This window comes from Ceratosolen solmsi, unplaced genomic scaffold (genome assembly GCF_000503995.2).
Source record: "Ceratosolen solmsi marchali unplaced genomic scaffold, CerSol_1.0 scaffold35, whole genome shotgun sequence".
In the NCBI taxonomy this organism is placed as follows: domain Eukaryota; kingdom Metazoa; phylum Arthropoda; class Insecta; order Hymenoptera; family Agaonidae; genus Ceratosolen; species Ceratosolen solmsi.
In genome coordinates this window covers 4,759,997-4,773,733 of record NW_011948423.1, presented here as the reverse complement: position 1 = coordinate 4,773,733, position 13,737 = coordinate 4,759,997, and the positions used below count along the sequence as shown (strand labels likewise).

Sequence of the window (13,737 nt, the reverse complement as noted above, 5' to 3'; positions counted from 1 at the left end):
GTGTGTGTATGTGCATGCATTTACGAACATTAGCATATATATATATATATATATGCAGATATATTATGTATTTATGCATGTGTATATATGCATATGTGTATGGCTAGATAGATATATATGTATATGTATACATATATATATACCTAATCTTGCCCGAGAGATTGTGCGCGCGAGAGGGAGTCAAGAGCTCGGAAGAAACTCGCTACGCTACACCTATAGTTCTAGATTCGTAATCTTCACTACATATTCAAATCTCGACGAGCTACTTTTTTTTTTAATTATAAAAAGAAAGTAACGTGTAATTTGAAGAAATCGAAGGGGAAAAGGGACAGCTCGCGATATGCGGGTATCTTCACGACGACGCGCAACTGTTTTACTACGCTGTCGAGGTCGAGCTGAAAATCAAGTCCTCCGTCACTTCGTGGAAAAACAACATGGCAGGTGGTGGTTGCTGCATTTATGGAGTGTGATTGAATACTAAAAATCAATAGCGTTACAGCGACGTGCCTTTTTAAAAACGAAAAAAAAACATCGGAGTAACTTCTTGATATTCGGATGGAAGCGTTTTTGTTTCTTGAAAATCGCTAAGCTTATAACATTCAATTGTCTCTCCCTCTCTTTCTCATCTCTAATCTCGCCCCCCTAATATGTCACAGTATCGTTAGTCTATTATCCGAACTCGACTATATTATTCAGTTGTTATTTATGTTTTTTTCTTTAATACACAAATTGACAACTTCTTCGAGCTACGTGGTTCTCGTCTCCAGAAAGAATTACTTAAATGTTTAATTACTTTGAAAGTGTTATGAATTTCACATTTATTTTTATTGGAAACAAGTAATTTAGTACAAAGCTTAAAAGTTTTTATGTTTATTTACTAGGAAAAACTATCTGTCCATTTAGTTCAAATTTTTCTAAAATTATAAAAGTATATATAAATTAAACAATTGCCAAACTGTCGCTATGGCTTCAACGACTTTGGCAGTGTCTAATGGAACTAATTCCGTTACTTCTGTTGCTTCGCACAGTAGTTCAGTTAAAAGTGATGAGATCGATGGTTCTGAAAGTTATAGAGAAAAAAGTGCAAGTTTCAGTTCCCGAAATCAAGTTGACTCGTTAGAGGAAATGAATTATAGTAGCGGAGACACTTTAGATCAAAATCGTTGTGGCATTTGCTCTAACAATTTATCTTCGCCTCGTGTTCTTTTTTGTCTCCATGTATTTTGCGAAGCATGTCTTGATAAACTTGCTAATTGTAAGGATATTGATCTCAAATCAAACTCAATCATCACTTGTCCAATGTGTCAACAAGAAACACAGGTTAGCTCAAAAGGAGCAGCTTCCTTACCCTGTGACTATGTACTGACTAATATTTTAGATATGTCTGCTATTAAAAGCACATATGTACTTTGTACATCGTGTAAGACTATGGAAAACGCTGTAGCACGTTGTTCTGATTGCGCTAACTTTCTGTGTCCTAATTGTAATACCGCGCATCAGTTTATGCGGTGTTTTGAAAGTCATAAGGTTATTACATTTGATGATCTTCGAAAATCAGATGAAGCTATACCGATACACAAGCCAATATTTTGCGACGTTCATTCAACAGAAACCATGAAATTTTATTGCTACACGTGTCAAGTAAGAATTTTCAATTTCATTTTATTATATCTAAGCATTGTTTTTTATTTATAATTAAGATTTATGAACGATACTGTATTATAAAATTAATAATAATATTATGTATATATATATATATATATATATATATATATATATATATATATATATATATAAACGCACAGTTTTCTTTTTAAATAAATTTATAATTTTAATTTGGTAAAATAACTTTTTAGATTCCAATATGTAACGAATGCTTGCTTGTTGAACATAAAGCACCAGAACATCATTATGAAAGATTAAAAGATGCGGAACCCCGTCAAAAAGAAGAATTATTCAATTTGGTAAATGAAAGTAAAGGTAGAATTGGAGATTGTGATCAAATTTCTTCTCAACTGGGCAATGCACTCAGTGAATTACAAGCTCAACGTGATCAAGCTAAAGATTTAATTCTTGAAACATTTCAAAGTTATAAGGCGATTCTTGAAAAATGTCGTGACAATGCTCTAAATGATTTGGAAAAAATTCATTCTGAAAGAGAACTTGAGATTATGGATTCGTTCCATAGGTAATAAAGATTACTTAATAAATTTAATATTTGAAATATGGGAATAATCTTTATTTAACATCAATTTTTAATAATTGTTTTAGTGTTGAAAAGACTGTTGAAAAAATCGAGTGTGCATGTCAATTTACCAATCGTCTTCTAGAGCACGGGGATGCAACGGAAATTCTATCCCTTCGTCGAATTGTGACTAATCAACTATTGGATTTATTAAAAAATATGCCAAAGCCAAACATCACATTTTTAATAGAATTCCAAACAGACTATAATAATTTTGAAAAAACTATTGGAGTAAGAATATTGAATTATTTACATTTATGTATATAAATAATATATGAATAGAAGTTATGTGCACGTCTCATTATGTAGATGTACAAATATATTTAGTTTTCTTAATCATTCAATTTTATTATTCAAAGCAGACGAATGAATATTTAATATAAATGATAATAACAACTTTTGATTATTAAATTAAACTTATTTTAGGAGGCTTTTGGAAAAGTTTATGCTGAAAATATATCAGACACAAAATCTCCAACTAGTACTATTAATAGTTTACCTGGACTCGCAACTCATCAAGTCAATCATACATCTGTTGGATGTTCAAGTTCAATGAGTGCAAGTTCACCAATTTCCCTTCCAGCATCAATGCAATCTTCATTTGAAGGTGACACATCTTTCGCCATTCCTCCAGCATCAAGTCCTAATATTCCTCCTCCACCACCTGTCCCAGTTTCTATTCCTACAGGTCCAATGCATGGTCTCACCAGTATTCAAGAGTATAATCTTCAGCAATTGGCAAGTCTTGCTGAAAAAGTTGAAATCGCGGGTGATGCGGGAGTAGTCGACCCAAGCTCCAACCCTAGCCCAACTCCGTCCTTTACTCTTGCCGATCTCTTTGCAGGTGATCTTAATTCAACCAGTAATGCTATAAATAATTTACAAGCTTTAGCTAAACTTGGCAATTCTTTAGGGAATCAAGGTAGTTTGTTTTCATAATAAATTTATTCATCAATATTTGTATTTTTTACAATAGTAATATTTTATAGACTTAAATCCTTCGACAATGAATGGAAACAATCTGGTCTTGGGACGTGGATCTTCGCCTGTTTTAGTTGACGCACCAAATTTAGCTACTTTAACTGGTAATACACTTTTAAATGGTGGTTTTCAATCGCTTTCTTCCTCCACTTCACCAATATTATCACAAGGAGCAAGTAATTAAAATTAGATTATTTATTTAAAAAGTTAAATTTTGCTTGTATTTAAATTTTAATATCCTTTTTTTGTGCAGATGATATTAGCGGAGATTCAATGCATAATATGTCTATAGTAATGGGTAATACTGCTGGCAACGTAACTAATTCGACGACAACTAATTTTAATAATCACTCTCGATCTACTAATCCAAAACTAACGCCAATGCAAATTCGTTGTAAATTCGGTCAATTAGGTCCTAGTAAGAGCCAATTTAATTCTCCACATGGTTTTTGCTTAGGTATCGATGAAGATATTATTGTGGCAGACACAAACAACCATCGTATTCAGGTAATATAATGACAATCTTCCAAATAGCTAGTTCTTACGTTACATTATCTCTGTATATTTATAATATTCTATATTTGTTTGTAGATATTTGAGAAAACTGGTATTTTTAAGTCGCAATTTGGAATTCCTGGAAAAGAGGAAGGACAATTATGGTATCCACGAAAAGTAGCGGTTATGAAAAATAGTGGAAAATATGTGGTATGCGATAGAGGCAATGAAAGATCAAGAATGCAAATATTTACAAAAAATGGTCATTTTATAAAGAAAATCGCGATTCGCTACATTGATATCGTAGCTGGTTTAGCCGTTACTGGACATGGATATATTGTCGCTGTTGACAGTGTATCTCCAACTGTATTTGTAATAAATGATACAGGCGATCTTCTTAGATGGTTCGATTGTAGTGATTATATGAGAGAACCTAGCGATATTGCTATCAGTGGTATTAAACAATGCTTAATTAAGCTATATTGAAAATTACAAAATATTTGTTTTAATTAATCAATTTTAACTTACTGCTTATAGGAAAAGAATACTTTGTGTGTGACTTTAAAGGTCATTGTGTTGTAGTATTTAATGAAGATGGTCAATTCCTACGTCGCATTGGCTGTGAAAATATAACAAATTTCCCTAACGGGATTGACATTAGCGATGCAGGAGATGTTTTAATTGGAGATTCCCATGGAAATAGATTTCATGTGGCAGTGTTTTCAAGAGATGGCTCTTTGATTTCTGAATTCGAATGTCCCTATGTTAAAGTAAGTAATAATAAGTTAATTTTTAAAGTAATCATTACATTGAATTATGTGATTTTGAATGCAGAATAAAATAATTTTACTATTTATTACTATAATTTTACTAAAAACAATTTCAACATAATATATTTGAATATGAACATTACATTCCAAAGTATAATTAATGCAGTAACAAACTAAAGAATAATTCAAATAATTCAAAAAAAAAAAAAAATTGGATGCATTATTTTATCATATATACCATCCATATCTATATTATTTTGTTAAATATTACAGTATTTTTAAAATTGTATATTTCATCAAATAATTTTATTATTATTACTATTAATAAAAATTCAAATAATTTTTAGCACAAGAATTTCATGTTTGGAATTGATTAGTTCTACATCAATTTAATAAAATTAATAAAATCAAATGATTGCATAATATATTTAATAGTTTTTTATTAAAAAAATATATGATGACCCTGTGTTTGATTTTTTTAATTTATTGTATTTAAAAGAATTAAATATTTATTAGACCTAATTAATAATTAGTCAATAATGCTTCGGTTGTCTACCATAAGGCTTACTTTATATATCATCTACGCTTTTCATTTCTATTAAGAAATATGTTTATTTTAGACTAATAACATTCAGTTAAAGAATTACAATTTCATCGTTCATATAAATTTTGCATTGCGATCGTAAATTTAAAATGCAATTTCAGATTTTCATCTATTAATTTAGTTACTCATTCAACTATTGAACGAATTCAAAACGTATCTTATTTAAAACTTATTTGTCAATGACAGTTGTTTAAACAATTTTTAACACACGTGAAATTTAACTTATTGTTCTTAGAAATGTACTTGAACGACGTTAGTCGACATAATTAAATATTGAAATTTTAATAAAAGTTTATTTAATAATATTCATCGATGTTCATTGATATACAAGTATTAAATACATAAATAGAAATAGGTGTAATTTTTAAAATTAAAGTTACTTTGATTTGAAATTAATATTTAAAATAATATTTGGAAATAATTGTTGATATTTTTTTCTTTTGAAATTATTTTCTAACATATTATATAAATTATAATCAAAATTTATTACAATTATAATAAATAAAATGTATGATTTGTCAATAAAATTAAAGTTGATATATTTAAAAGTGAATCAATTTTATAGATAATTGTCTTATTGTAAAGATACAATAAAAATTATGTTTTTATTGCAGTATTATCTTTATTCGTGCATATATAAGATTAATGTTTTGATAATTTTACACAGGTATCACGATGTTGTGGGCTTAAAATAACTTCGGAAGGATATATAGTGACGCTTGCGAAAAATAATCATCATGTTCTTGTGCTGAATACCCTATACATAGTCTGAGGTGAGAATAGAAATTACATTGTTTCGCATTCGCGTTGCGTAAACAATAATCTTTTCAGAATCAGATTGTTTTCAACGAATAATAGGAGAAAATGCCCTAAAAATAATATACCTCTTAACATCTGGGCCTATTGAAGCAATAGTGAAAATTAATTCGGCATTCAGCTTTACTAGTTATATGAGTATTATGAGTGTTCTTGAGTTATGAAAGTTACAAAGAAAAACAGTGAAGTAAGAAAATGAATGAACTTAACACGATTGACCAAACATAGTCTCTTAAAATAAGAAAAAACGGTATGCAGCTTTCATTTAGCTATCTACCATTTTATCCAATTTTAAAAAATTTATTCAGGATAAAATACTATTTTCGCAATAGAATTGCTCATTATTAAGTAATTATATATCGAGCATCTAGCTCTTTGAGCAGTTTTTTTACGCATTACACATGATGCGTCAGTATTTTAAGAATGTTCGTAAATCAAATTTTATCTAGTCTTGGACCAGCAGCTTTGCTTTCGCATTGACTTTTTATCCCACATACGGTTCATTAACGCTGCCATTTCAATATCCAAAGTATATTTATAAAAATAAAAAATGCAATCTGAATAAGATTGGAGAGAGAAACAGCAAACAACTTTCATAGCAGATATGTCTTCTTAATTAACACATACGATATTGACGAATACGTTCCTTTTTCTCTCGTATTGCTTTGTATTTATATTTATATTTATATTTTCATGAGAGAAAAAGTGAAAAAGTTATTGATAAACAGTGATTATTGATAAATGCAAACGTTATAACATGTTAAAAGTGAAACATTTATTAAAAAAGATAAAGATAGAAAAAAATGAATAGTATGTATGTATGTATATGTGCATGTTTGGATGAATACATTGACGAATGATTACATGCATGTGTGATAAATGTACGGATGTTTGAGAAAATGAAAATATTTATTTAAGAAATACGACTTAACTAATTTCCATTTATGTGTGTGGAAAAATTTACGAAACACATAATGGTTACAATATTTACTCAGGATGCTTTATTATGGTTTACTACGTAAAGCACGCAGATATATGAAATGTATATACACATGTACTAGATATACATGTCTATGCCAGATAAAAATAAGGATGAAAGGATGAAATAATATGTATGAGGCTTGTGCGTGCGTGCTTACGTGCGTGCTTGCGTGCGCGCGCGCGCGCATTCGCGCGTATAAGAATAAAAGTTAGAGCAAAATCCAAGAAACAAAACATTTGCTAATCGACTTCTATTTTATGTAAATATAAAATATAACGATTCCACAAAAAAAATAAAAATTCATTAAAGCCATGTATATATAAAAAAATATATATACATATAGAAAAACATATTTTGTAGGGTTGTTTACATGATCAGCCTTAATGTTTGATTCAATTGAATGAAAAGTAACAAAAAGTAAATACTATACACGAGATCTATGCTCAACATCTGGCAATTCTTAAAGTTACTCAAAGTTACTTCATATCTAACAATGATTAAAATGGCAAAAAACATTTTCTTGCCATAAAAATGTTATAAAGCACATTCATAAATAATTTACTATTGAATAGGTTAATCAAAGTTGCTACATTTAATATAAAATAAAAAAAAGTTATAAAAAAAATCATTGATCGATTTTTAGTCAATGATTTTCTTGGGGATCGCAATAAAAGCTCTATTATTGTATGAATGATGTAGAAGCTAAAATAGTTGTAGAGACACAGTCTTAAAAATCTATGTCAAGAAAAAGTCTGACAATAAGCAGATATTTCGTGGAAATATTTCTATAATTTATATATATATATATATATATATATATATATATATTTACATTATTCATACGTACCAAGTATTTAACATATGTTTAAATAAGTTAATACATATGCGAAATATTTATTATGTAATATTATAAAATATAAAAATATCTGTTCCTATTCATTTATGTATTATTATCAGACTTTTCCTTCTTGAAAAATGTCTCCCAACAAAACGTAGGGTTTACATGAAATGAATATTAATACAAAGCCTATTTACACTTAAGCTAATCAGTCGTAAAAAATAATCCTCTAAATATCATTAGGGACTTTAATTTTTATATTAATAAGCATTAAGAGCGAAATTTAAATAATTCTGAAAATATTTAGTAGTCATGGTTAGCAGAGTTATATTAAACATTGCCTGTGATAATAGCATTGTCAGGATAAGTTGTGTCCTTAAAGAGTCTCTGATATTGTTGCTAGGTAAATATTAGTAATGATTATTAAAATAAAATTAATTCATTAAGGATTTCAAAAGAAAAAAATTGATCGCATAAAACTAAAAAAATTTCTCGTATGGTTTATTAATTTAACTAGGATTAAATATTCATTAAACTTGAATAAAATGGAAATCAAGAGCAGAAAGCATATAAATAAGATCGATCCCTTGAATAATTGTAAAAATGATTCAAGAGATATTGATCAATATATAAAGATATAGAGAAAATCAGAAAACTGATAAGTAGATAAAAATAAAAATACATACATATGTAAAAAAAAAAAAGGCAACAAAAAACCTGAAAAATTCTCGATTTTGTTAACGAATTTATAATTGGCACAAAATCAAAGAAATTATTTCATGCAATAACTGAAAAATAACGATGAACATCTCACACGAAAACAAATATTTAAAGAGGAAGTTAAATAAAGAAAATTGTTTATCTCCAAATACATATTACATTGTATTATGCTTACACACTCGCGCACGCGCGCACTTGTGCACGCACGCACACGCACACACACACATATATACAGACACACACTCGCGCGCGCGTGCGCGCATTCGCTCGCTTATATATACGATTTACATATATACATATACTTGAATATTTTAGTATAGATTTACTCTATTTACGTATTTTTATCTGTCAAAGACTACTTGGCTAATTTAGGCCACTGTTGAAATTCACCCCTTATTTGCCTTGATGTTTAAATTTACAATAATATAAAAAAAAAAAAAGAATGCAAAAATTGTGGAAAAGCGTGATAAGGGGATACGGAGAGCAGGTGCGAGCTTTACTTGTTGTGTAAATGGTAATTGTGATAGATTTTTTGATAATTTTTACAATCTCAAAGCTCTTATTATTGTAACATATATAGACAAAAGTAATAACTAATAGCCTCACTCTTTACAAAATACGTATATTCTCCTTATATTTAAAACTTGTCTAATATATGAAAAGGCATTCCACTTTTTTGAGCGAGCATGCATAAATATTTAAAAAAAAAAAACTATATATATATATATATATATATATATATATATATGTAAATGCCATAAAAAGATAACTTCTGTATAAGAACTCATATTAAGTAAAAAAATACTGGAATCGGTAATTATTTATTTAAAAATGCAGCCTTATAACCGCGTCGTCGAGTGACTTCTATTGTTGAGAAATTAGAAATTTTTCAAAAAAATAAAAAAAAAAGGAAAAAAAAGCATTAAGGCAACGATAACCTTTGATATTTCATATATTATTCAGATGTACAATACAACATATTGAAATCTATATACCAAACTAGTCCTGAAGTCACTTATCAATTCACCTATTTTGGCAATTTATAACAGCTAACTAAGTAGTTTTACGCAGATCTAATAATTCTTTCTAAATATATTTTGTATAAGTCATTTTTTCTTAAAAAATTATTTATACGCGTATCCTTTTTTTTTATTTTTTTTTTATTTTTTTTTTTCAAAAGAAGAAAAATAAAATTTCAAATTTTTATCTTATAATAATGATGTATGTTATGTTAAATGTACTACGTTAGAATTACAGGATAAATAATAGAAAGTAAATTTTAAAAAGCATCCACATCATATACAATGTTAAAAGATAACAAATTTGAACTATTTTATTCATTTCTTTTTTTCTTTTTTTCATTGTATAACAAATACATTGAGACGCAAGAAGCTCGTTCTATTGATGTATCATTTACGTGTTTTATACCATTTATAACGCGAGCTTTAATGGAAAACAAGGAAAACCATTTTAATCCAAAATTTTTCATGATCTTTAAACAAAATTCTTATCATATCATACATATATGTATATATGCATATATATGTATCAAAGAAAAAGAAAAAAAAAACGTTCCTCGTTTTAAAGAGTGCGTCTCACTGCTAAACAAAGAAACAAAAAACTATAATTCCTAGTATATTTTATACAACGTATATTTATTAGTTTCAAATAATACAATTAAAGAAAAATAAGCACCTATACAAGTATACAATCATATTATTGGTAGGCTTAAGACAAAAATAAGCTGAATTTTAGCCTACGATTAATCATAGTCTTCCTAGAAAAAGTAACTTAAAATTATGGGATTTCCTAGATATGATTAGGTTTATAAAGAAGCTCGATAAAAGTAGGATGAGACTCTTTTGCTTATATTTTATTACCAAATTATACTTAATTTTTTGCAATTTTGAGAGCTTTTTATTCCCAAAAAATATAAATAACATTTATCAAACTAGCGCGAATTTCGTTCAACGAAATCTCCTACATACATACTGATATTTGCGCCTTGAAAAAGATCTGCAATTTATATGTATATAGTGTTATTTTACGAAAAATCAGAGTATAAAACAATAAAAAGAAAAAAGAAATGCTCATTATTTACAATGTATGACTTGGTATATGGAAATGATTAATGCATTTCTGTTATCTATTTTCTTTTACATTCTTAGAGCAAACATTGTTAGTCGATTTTGAAATAATGATCGACGCGTTGAAGTCAGCTACTATTTTCGTTTATTTTATTTTATTTTTTTCTCGTAATGCAGCTATTTGTATCTTAAATTTCATACGATAAAAGCATTGTGTTGTATTAGCTTATTAAAAAATACGTGTAACGCTGCTTTCAGCGTACTTAGTCCGATTTACTAGTTTACTCTGTTGCAGTTTAATTTTTTTTTTTTATTTTTGACGGAGTATAGGCCCCTTACTTGTATTGATTATAACGAAGGTCAAACCTTTTAATTTTTATTTATTTAACTATTCCTAAGATGTTGTTTGTTTTTTCTTCTTATCCATTTTAATTTGTTTTGCAAGTTAAACAAATTAATAACTATGGTATACAATTTTTTGTGAATTAGTGTTATAATACTCAAGAATTCTTAAAAAGTGTGTAAATATATTTAGTATCTTACAGAAATTATGGAAAGATATATAGCAATGGAATAAGTGATTTTCGATGTTGTTCTGTATTGAAGAGAGGAATACGATCGCATTTTATAGACTAAAATTTGTATTTATAAGGACGCATTTAGTATGTACATGAGTTATATTGCGATAATTCTCTTTATACAAATGTTAATGTTCGCATAAGTTTTTTTAGTCTTATTTATAATAAATATCCGTTTTTATTCATCTTTTTCCTTTGTCTAATTAACAATTTTGTATGCAATCGTGTGCATATATTTATAATACACGTACACCGATATTCGCGCACGCGCGCAACCAACACATATACACGTTATAATTAAAAATCAACTTTAAGTTAAATGTTTTGTGCCAAAAACAATAACATATTTATAGAGAGAAAAGATACCTGTATATAGTCAAAACGTTATACCCTTACTAATTTTAATGTGATTACAATTAATTTTTTATTATATCCATTTGCGTTTTTTGTTTTTTTTTAACGGTTTGATGTTTCTAGGTTTATATTAAAGTAGCGAAGAAAGAATGATTACAATTTAATCCTTGATTAGTCAGTTAAAGTACAAATATTTAACGTATTCTAATGATAGGTTGTAAGAAAACGATGTGTGTGTATATATATATATATATATATATATATATATATATATATGTGTGTGTGTGTGCATACGTACATACATGTATGTATATATGCACTTGTACTCTTTCGCGCATATGCAGGCGTACGTGTATATGTACATACACGAAAATACGAAGTACGTGAAAATATAAAAGGATTCAAAAGAATTAATGTTATTTTATTCCATTCCTTTTAAAGCACTTGTTTCATTTATTTGCACTCTTGCTTCATTCTGCAAAATACTTAAACGTATACATAAAATATGAGTTTTATTTCTAAAATGAAATGTCAAAAGAAAATAAGCTCGTGAATTTCATATGAGCAACTGCGATTACAAAAAACAAAAGTAAAATAACTATATTTCCTAGCTTGTTCCTTTAAAAGTACTGTACATATCATGATATAAGTGCAGATATGCGAATCTTTTTTTGGATTGCAAAAAGTAGATGCTCCGTAAACGCTGAGCTTTTGCTACTAGGAAAGACTTTACAATGAAAAGCAATCCTCGGTAAAGTTCTTTTCATACTTCATAAAATATTTGAAATCAAAGGTGGTAATTTAATTAAATGCCTCTAATGATCGTGAAAAGTTCTTGCATTCCATGAAAAAAAAAAAAAAAATAAAATAAATAAATAAATAAAAAAAAAAATAATAAAAAAAAATATTTCAATGCCTAGATTATAAAACAAAAAACTAAAATCGGAGGAAGTAATGATAAACAACAAAATCTGAAATATATGTTGAACATACATACTTTCTGATTAACCGATCTCTGTAGTTTTTGTCGCAAAGTATTACAATGTTATAAAAGTAATCGATTTTGAAAATGTTTAGCTATAGGGTGATCTTTATTTTTATTAAGCGTCAAGTTATGAAATTTATCATACACATGATTTAGCAGTTATGCATTTACTTCTCAACTCTTAATTTTAATTGTACTTCAAGAAATTTTTCATTTTATTTATTTTGTTTTTCCACAAGCTCTCATAATTATCGATGTACTATCTTAATTTGATACTTTTCCGAAGAAGAAAAAAGAAATATGTAAGGTAATATTTATGTGTTCTCGTGTGCGCATAGGCTGCAATGCAATAATATTATATAAGTTGTGATGCTCACAAAGCACATTAATAAAATGTATGAAAAATATTTAAAATTTAAGAATGTGATGTGATTTTGGAACTGTTATATTTTTTATTTTCCGACAATTGTTTAATATGTAATGTTATTCTTTGTTCTTTTTCAATAAAGAAATCAAATCAAGCTTTGCTTTTGACTTCATTCACCTGTTTATAAAATAATATAATCAATTAAGTAGTTAAAGGGATTTTAATGTTTGTTAGAAATATTTAAACAAAAAGAAATATATTTACTTAAAAGATAATTTTAAATTAATTTACAATTATTACTTAGTATATTAAATCCAAAGATTATACTAATCGGAATCTGAATCTTGTTTGTGTATTTGTTGTTGTTGCAATTGATCTTCTAACTCCAAAATATGTTCGATTGCTTTCGGTTTGCCATCTTCTCCTATACGACATGGTTGAATTAGACCCTCTCTAAATTTGAAAAGAAATTAACAATAAAGAAAAAATGTTATAGATATATATATATATATATGACATAAAATTAGGCAATATTGAGTGAACTATTTTTTCGTAAATAAGAAAAGAGAATTGAATCGATAAAGACAATATTCCTTACAAACAATTAAAAATAATTTAAAAATATAAACTACATGCTTTAATTAAAGATGGAACGAGAGAAAGTAATTTTTAAAATATCACATGGAAATATTTTTTTGTCAAAAAATTGTCTTACTTTTGCAATTGATCTATAAGGCCTACTAATTTCATGGCTTCATATTCCTTTTGTTCCTCTGTCATATTTTCTAAAGGATTTGCTTGTGGATTTTCATAACATCCTATGACTGGATTTATTCTAGAAATTTTTGTAAAAATCAACTTCAATTAATTGAATATATTTTTTTTAAATTTCAATATTATTTTTCTAACCGCTCT

General features: G+C 27.6%; 2 protein-coding genes across 2 annotated transcripts in view; one reads left to right on the top strand and one right to left on the bottom strand.

The window, feature by feature from the left end:
* The first annotated feature begins 944 nt into the window (after window positions 1-944).
* LOC105362207 (brain tumor protein) lies at window positions 945-6,556 on the top strand. The gene is made up of 9 exons (XM_011499580.1): window positions 945-1,641; window positions 1,857-2,188; window positions 2,272-2,476; window positions 2,672-3,167; window positions 3,235-3,402; window positions 3,480-3,733; window positions 3,818-4,175; window positions 4,259-4,491; window positions 5,763-6,556. Exons 1-9 carry the CDS (start codon window positions 964-966, stop codon window positions 5,865-5,867), a joined length of 2,829 nt encoding a protein of 942 aa, XP_011497882.1. The 5' UTR covers window positions 945-963; the 3' UTR covers window positions 5,868-6,556.
* A 6,558-nt stretch (window positions 6,557-13,114) lies between these two features.
* ric8a (ric8 guanine nucleotide exchange factor A) overlaps window positions 13,115-13,737 on the bottom strand; it is a 2,536-nt gene continuing 1,913 nt past the window's right edge. The window contains 2 exon segments of the mRNA XM_011499846.1: window positions 13,115-13,275; window positions 13,538-13,727. Of these exon segments, the coding sequence (XP_011498148.1) occupies window positions 13,149-13,275; window positions 13,538-13,727 (317 nt within the window). The 3' untranslated portion in view covers window positions 13,115-13,148.